The sequence below is a fragment of the Eretmochelys imbricata genome, chromosome 1 (genome assembly GCF_965152235.1).
Source record: "Eretmochelys imbricata isolate rEreImb1 chromosome 1, rEreImb1.hap1, whole genome shotgun sequence".
NCBI classification, from domain to species: Eukaryota; Metazoa; Chordata; order Testudines; family Cheloniidae; genus Eretmochelys; species Eretmochelys imbricata.
In genome coordinates this window covers 97,153,018-97,161,173 of record NC_135572.1, presented here as the reverse complement: position 1 = coordinate 97,161,173, position 8,156 = coordinate 97,153,018, and the positions used below count along the sequence as shown (strand labels likewise).

The following is an 8,156-nucleotide window of genomic DNA, read 5'->3' as shown; positions in this document are numbered from 1 at the left end:
GGTCTTAATGGATTTTCCTTACGTGTAAAGTGAAAGGAGGAGAGTCACAGGAGAGGTGCTGTGTTTTTGTTTTTTGATTTTTGTTAAAATCAACAATGAAAAAAAGTGCTTAAATGGCTATTTAATTATATTGATATTTGAGCATGATCTTTGGGTTGGTTTGCAGCTAGGGACAAGTGATGCTTCTTGTGACCTGGCTTAGCATGTGATTTAGAGCTCTCCATGAACAGTTCTAAATTTTCTAACTATTGCATGGAAGCGGTGAGGGTAGGTTCAGACAATGGTGGGAGACTTGCATCTATAAGGGTGCTCCACAGGACATGGAGACCATCCAGAGCTTGGCTGATCTTTACCATTCATACTCAGATGCTAAAAAGGTGTGGAGAACGATGTGAGCAAAGTGCTGCAATGATAACAACACAAGCTCTCTAGGGAACTGGGATATCTTGGCCTTTACCATGACCTTGTCTGGGGCACATTGTCGGAGTAAGGAGGTGAGACAGTGATTAGGTGAACTTGCCTCATATAAAATGGTAAGGGCCTACATGTATTTAATGGATAATATATACTTTACATATGAGCTAGCAATATATAAGCAAGTGCTACAAGCCATATAAATGTGGGCTTAGTTTAATAGTTTGGTTCATAAGACCTTTGAATACTCCTTTTTGCGAATGAGTGCAAAACAAAGCCATTTAGTGTACTAATTATCCTGTTCAGTTCTTGACATGTCTCTGATTTGGGTGCAGGACACGGCCGAGGTTACAAGGATGAAGATACAATGAAAGGTTAAGATCATCCTGCCAAATATAATTAGGATAAACAAGAAAAGTCCCCAAATCCCTGTCAAATATTCAGATGAATAGTTTTGTTATGGTTCAGAAGTAAATAAGTTATATAATTTAGGGTGTAATGAGGAATCTTATATTTGGTCATAGAACATTATTAATTATTATGTAATGAATCAGAGGAGCATGTGTTGATAAAAGTATGGTTTCATCTTGGGTATAAAGGACTGCACAGAGACTTAAGTCTTTGTCTTTGTTTGTGTACAGCCATGTACTCAGCCAAATCATTGGTTGGTCACCCTCAGCTGATCACTGGAGTGTGGCACCTTGTACCTATGCTAAAATAAACCTTTGGATCTGAACTCTGAAATTAGCAGTGTTTTTTGTCTACCGCAGCAAGCAGTGATTGTCTCCTTTGCTAGGGTCATAAAAGTAACCCCGGGGCCTGGTTGGTGGACCTAAAAACCTCCTTTATAGTAGGTTCCCCCATTCCTCCAGTTTAAGATGAAATCACAATCCACTATTCCCCAACTTCCTCCTACTCAACTGCTGCGCCCTCCTGCATCTCCCCGACAACCTCTATGATACAGCGATGAGTTGTCAATACAAAAATCTGCAGCATTCTGACAAGGTGGGGACAGGGTAAAATAAATGGAATTAATACCAAAATAAAAAATACAGCGTGCTGACTGCACTATTCATTACCATATATAATTCATTCAAATCCTCCATTTATAAACTGTAAACAAAGCTGCACAGAACTTCAGGATTATGTGACACTAGAGGGCTGTGTAATCCAGAGATTTTGCCTCAGACTCTGGGTCCAGACTTCTAAAAAGTTTATTAGTGTCATTTATTCTCTCTTACTTTAACAATCATAAACAGAAGAGTATTATTTCAGTTGTGGCACACAAAAAACCACCAAAATACCTATTAGGAGTAAAGGGGCTGTAAGTAGAGGCACATTAAATGATCTAGATTCTTGCATTTATAAACACCACTATCTGTTATATTTCTTAATTCCCAATTTCATGTGTTCTGTTGTTTTAATAGCTCCTTTAAATCTCAGCAAAATGTGATTTGTGAGAGAAACATTCAAGCTAGGGAGTCTCCAACAGCTATGTGCTTGACCTCTCATACAGAGGGATCTCCATGTTCTGACATTACCTCACTTTTAAAAAAATAGTAGGAAAACAGATAAAATACTACGGGGAAAATTCACTCCTGGCATAACTCTAATGAAGCCAATTAAGTTAAACTAAAGATGAATTTGGTTCAGCAGAGCAGATCTTCTGCCAACTTCCACTCCTTTTGCTCTCTGCAAATTGAGCTGACACCTCCTGCAAGTCCCCTGCTGAGGATTCTGCTGGTGTGGGAAGATTCACCAGCAGGCATAGCTGGTCCCTATGTCTCCCTCCCTGCCAAAAAGACGTACTGAGGTGGGTGGAGGTGTGTGTTGGATCAAGACAGTGGAATAGGTGGCAAGAGCATGCGGGCTCCAGCTATGTGCTTCAGCCAGCAGGCTGCCCTAACCAGCACCAGAGCTACTGCAGAGAATCAGGGAACCACAAGAGGCTTGTTTGCAAGCTACCCCAACTCTGCTTTACCCAGCAGAAGCTGGATGCAGCAGTGATAGTGCCTCAGTGTAGCTGGGTTGATTTCATTACATAAGCTTCTTGACAGAGCGTAATCGGGTGAAATTGACATAATTTACTGCAGGATAAATGCTGAATTGTAAAAATCAAATTGAATCCCTCATGTTCTGAAAGACGACATGTGAAGTGCAGCAGTGCAAGTAGGGGCCAGAAGATGTGTAGAATGAGAAGGCTGAGGACTAGGGGAGATTTTCAGAGAAATCTCCCTCATGTTCCACTGTATGTAGAAATCAATGAAAAAATCCAGAGGAAAGAACTTCTTAGTGTGGGGCTTACTGGGGTCAAGCAAATCTGCTGCATGGGTTGGCTTTAACTGATACGGACTGTGTCTACACTAGAGGCCTTACAGTGGCACCGATGCAGCTGCACCACTGTAAGGTCTCCTGTGTAGCTGCTCTGTGATGATGGGAGAGAGCTCTCCCACGGGCATAAGTAAACCACCCCCAGTGAACGGCAGTAGCTATGTTGATGGGAGAGCGTATCCCAATGGCACAGCGCTTCTGTCCATGTAACTTATGTCAGTCAGGGGCATGTTTTTTTTACACCTCGACCAACAAAAGTTTTACCGACAAAAGTGCTAGTGTAGACATTGAGTTAATGAGGAAATTTAACTTTAGCCACTAAGTGTTCTAAAGTGAAACATGAAGATGACGGGAAACACTGCCCAGATCTATCTATGCAATGTATGACATGAACACCCTGGCTATAAAACTGATGGTTTCTCCGCAAAGCATGTGATACTGAATTGGGCCAGCAATGCTGAATTTTATCAACTTTTAAATAAACAACAACAACAAACAAAAAATGGAATACAGGGTCTTGAAAACTGACATTTTGTTTTTCTTATTAGACAATATATTGATAGTAGTTTGTAAATATATATATATTGGTAAAAGTGTTTAAATATACTTTATCCTATTGTGCTGTGTGTTTACTACTTTAATTTAATGGCTAAATTGATAGCTAATTATAATTTGATACGAAAACGAGATTGGAACATATACGATTTACATGTTCAACATCTTAACTGTAATGTGGCTGGCTTACTTTAAAGTGGTTTCATATTTTGTCCTTAACAACTCTAGAATCATTATAAGAACCAGGAAGTATATTTGTAGCAAATCATTTCAATACCTCTGAGAATTTTCACAGAAGCCCTTTGTTTCTTGTTGCGGGGGGAAGGAAGGGTTTGATGTCTGCCTACTTGCTGACACTCATTTACCCACGCTTTAAAATAGCCTCTACACTCAGGTCATGCAATCTAATGCAAACCAGAGCCATATCCATGAGCCCGTATCCATGTGGGCAATGATTATTAAAGTGGCATATTCTTGAAGCATTTGAGAGTACAATTGCCATCACAAAACAAGTCACACTGCTCTGTGCATTTCTATAGGCATTTCACACAAACTCACATGCCCACGTGAAAGCACACACACAAAAGGGGTTCTCACCCCCTTGCAAGTTTTTAAGAAACGGACACTGGATATGTAAAAAGGTTGTCTTCTTTGATTCTTGTGCTCACCAGTCATTAAAGAGTTCCTTTCCAGAGCAGCACAAAAAAAGAAGAGCTGGTTGACAAAACATTTTTTTCCTTACAAAGATGTGTCAACCCTGAGCTTGTAATTAAGAAGTTAAAATCTGTGATCTCTATATATTTATATATATAAAAATAGATGATCATACTAAGACTAAAAAAGTGAAAGAAATCTCCATGTCAGTACTATATTTTTTTGTCTTGACTTTTTGTAGCACAGTACCCCTTGTGATACAGAAACTAATGAATGCAAAGGATGTAGTTATGTGTGAAACTCACGTATGGATCCAATCACTCTTATCAGTCCATTAAAGTATTGTCAGGTTGGTGGGATAATGAACACAGTAGCAGAAAATTCTAATCAATGTCAAACCTGTGGCAAAAGGAAAGAGATTCTATCACAAGATATTATTTTCTGTCCAAACCCTTGAGGGAAGATTTGTTTAGCATCACCACAATTGTTGATGGGACGCAAGGTGGAAATCTGTGCCAATTATGTAACGATCAGTACTGAAAGAAGCTAGAGAAATAGTGCATCTACTCAAATTTTTACTGGGCATCAAGATTTAAATCATAAGCAACTGTAACATGATATTCTGAGCTTAGTGGTGTTACTATAATACTAAAAGACAAGCTTCTTTTTTCAGCCTCCTGTACCTTCATACCAATGTGATGATGTTGGCAGATGGAGTGCAAGATATTCACCATTGAAACATACTCTTATTGTTGTGTTAGAAAAAAAATCAAACTTCTTTGCAATAGTGATGATCATTTTGATGACCTGAATCACTGGACAGAAGCCCCTAGAGGAGGCCTGGCTGTCTGTGAAGAACTTTTGTCTTTTTGTTCCCCCTTTTTTTTTTTTGTCTTTTTGTTTTGTTTTTCTTGAAAATGCAGCAGCCTTGAGTTTGGCCTGATTTAGAAGGAAATTTGTTTTCTTTGTTTCTTTCTCTTTTTTTTCTTGTTAAGGAAAACATCACACCGAAAGATCCTTTTTACTTCTGCAGCATAATGCAGCTCAGAAAGTCTCCAGTAATAAAGATCTGAGAAAGAATTTTCTCAAGAGTGGACATTGTCTTCACAGATATCTTGAAAGAAACAGGAAGCAGTTCAGTCTGGCACCTGGTACTCTTTGGGAAAACAAAAAGGGAAGCAGGCTGTAGTACTGCTCTCTTCTCATAGAAAACTGTAAGTATTTGTGGCATGGTCCATTGTCCAAGAGTGTAAGAAAAGGAGCAAGTTGGCTGTTTTCGTAGCTAAAACACAGTCTCTCTGACCAGAACCAGGATTATCTCCACTGTCTCTGCAGTACAAGGATGATGCACATGATGAACAACGTAAACAGTGAATGGCTAGATTGGATTGCTGAAGAGTCTACTTCTCTCCTGTCTGAGTCAACAGGTGGTGCTTCTGTGGTGATGAAGTCAAACTCTGTAGGACAGATATCATCAGTGCAACCACTTCCACTTCCTGAGCCACTGGTTTCATCACCTAGCACAGGGAGGTAAGAAAAACAACATAAGAACATAGAAGTCAACCATTCATTCCTCAGATCCATTATTCTGACTTTCAGAGAAGTAGCCAACCCCTGATGTCTCAGAGGAAGGTGGAAAAGCCCATGACATACTTGGTGAATTGTGCAGTGCTCCAAGACTCCAATTCAGCAAATTTCTTTAGCCTGTGTTTAAATCCATCTCTATTCTGCAAAGCAGTCACTAAAAATCACTGGAGTTTAAGCAAGTACTTAAGCTCTTGATGAATAGGGATGGGCTGAAGCATGTTCTTAACGTGATGACATGTATGCCCTAAAGCATAATGTATGTTGGTAACCAAAAGGTAACATAGGAAACAAGTATCATTGGAAAGCTTTAGAGTGCAGGCTGCACAGGGCAGAGACTGTGACTTTCTCTATGTTACCAACAGCACAGAGAACATGTTTGCTCAATAAATAATACTGTTATAATACAGTAGTAACCTTGCACATACACAGAAAAGGAGGTTCTCTTCTCTCTCTCGTACATCAGTGTAAAGCAAGAGTAACTCTTTTGAAGTCAGTGGAGTAACACTAGTGTAGGTAAGAGACGAAACAAGCACTTTAGCTTTTCTCGCTCAACCCTCAGGCTTTCCGTTTAAGGTTGCTGAACTATGGCACATCTGGATTCTTGAATATATTAATTAGGAATCAAACTGCAAATTGGACCACTTCAATTTATTATGACTGTTTGCAATGATTCCTCTGTTTCATAAACTCATACCTTCTAAATGGGACAGTATCTAAGAGAGGCTTCCATTAATGTCAATTTGCTAGCATGCAACCAACAAGACAACATATCAAATAAAATATTTAAAAAGTAAATAAAAAAATTGGAAGATCAGAAATTACTTGACCTTGTATCATTCCATTATATGACATTAGTCACTATACTATATTTAGTTATGCTAATTTTATACAGGACATTGTGGTAACTCAGTAGAGAAGCATTGGTCTCTTAACATACCTTTTTCTGTACATGTATTCTAGCTCTCTAGCAGACCTAGCCTACAATTACAGTGACAATAGTACTACTAGCCAGCATGTTGATTGTGCTTAGCACACCTAATGGCTATTTGCATGATATTTTTTTCATGCATACTATCCTATCTCTAGTGAATCTTTTGTGTACATGTGAGCATAATGCTCATTGTTTTCTGACTCTAGAATACTGGAAGTTCTTCATCAAAAATTTGGGGAGGGATACATGATTTTATGTTATGAGATAGCTGATTATTATTTATGTAGCACCAGCATGCTCAGGACTTTACAAACAAGCATGAAGACAATGTCCCTACTCTGAAGAATTTACAGTTGAAATGATTAGAAGTACACCTTTCATTTTATTCCTACGTTTAGGATTTTTTTAACACTTCACTCCCTTCCATTCACTTTCTTTTGTAAGATAACAATGCTTTGTTCTCTCTGTTGCATCTGCCCAGATCTTCTTATTGCATCACATCCAGATGTGTATTTGTCTCTGAAGTGAATCTGGCTTCTTTCCTGATATTTCCAAACCTTTCCTTCACCTGGTCAGCAGTGGCCAAGGCAGTTCATTGTAAAGAACTAGAGTTTAAATTTTTGATTAAGCAAAATGAGACTAAGGACGTTCATGGCTGAAGTTCCGCTGTATCAGATACTTAGACTTTGCGTACACGACAGAGTTTTTTCAACAAAAGTTATGCCGCTTTAATTAACATGCTGTTGCATGTCTACACTATGTCGGCAGAGTGCATCCAACTCAGAGCCATCCCTTGGGTAGGGCAAATCAGGGTGACTGCCCTAGGGCCTGCGCTTTGGGGGGCCCTGTGCTTCGATAAAATTGGGACTGTCCCAATATTTAGCCCTCTGTCTCGCGTCCCGACCGATGTACGATTGGGACTCCATTTGTCCCAATATTCAGGTGAGGAGGTGGGCGGGGAGGTGAGGCCAGCGGGTGAGGGGGGTGAGGAGGCGAATGGGGAGGTGAGTGGCAGGTAGGCAGGCAGGAGGGGGGTGAGGAGGCAGGCGTGTCAGCGGACGGTGAGGAGGAGAGCAGTGGCCGGGCAGGTGGGGGAGAGGGATGAGGAGGCAAGTGGCGGCCGGGCAGACGGCAAGTAGAGTAGCAGGAAGGCTGATTTGTCCCAGGCCCCACACCCCCCAGGGATGGCCCTGTCCGCACTAGCAATTCTTGCATCAACACAGAGAGCAGTTGCATATTGTGGGTTCCACTGTGCAACTGGTTGCAGGGTGCTTTGGGACGGGTTTGCAATGCCTCATGGGGCAGGTACAGCGTCACATCATGCAGATTTCTCAGTTGCATTGTTCCATGGACATCCTTCTAGATTGCTGGCGACTTTTCAACGGAAGCGTATGTGTGGGGTGGTTGGAGGGGGAGAGTGTGTGGCAGGGAGCGTGTGTGTGTGTGAGAGAGAGACAGAAACAGTGTGTGTTGGGGAAGTGTGTGAGAGATTGGGGGAGTGTATATGTGAGAGAGACAGAGTGTGTGTTGGGGAAGGGTACGTGTTGGGGGAGCGTGCGTCGGCATGCTGTCTCTTGAAGTTCAGACAGCGGCGTGAGGGCAAGGGGACACCTCCACGCATGAGCCCCCAACTGCACAGCACAGCAGTCTCTCTCCCCCACCCCCCACAGCAGCAGCCCACTCT

At 41.2% G+C, this 8,156-nt stretch overlaps 1 protein-coding gene across 1 annotated transcript in view; it reads right to left on the bottom strand.

Moving 5' to 3' along the window:
* Positions 1-5,268: 5,268 nt before the first annotated feature.
* Positions 5,269-8,156, bottom strand: part of GPC6 (glypican 6) — a 1,140,125-nt gene continuing 1,137,237 nt past the window's right edge. The window contains exon 9 of the mRNA XM_077807033.1: positions 5,269-5,471. Within this exon, the coding sequence (XP_077663159.1) occupies positions 5,269-5,471 (203 nt within the window). The remainder of the gene's footprint in view (positions 5,472-8,156) is intronic.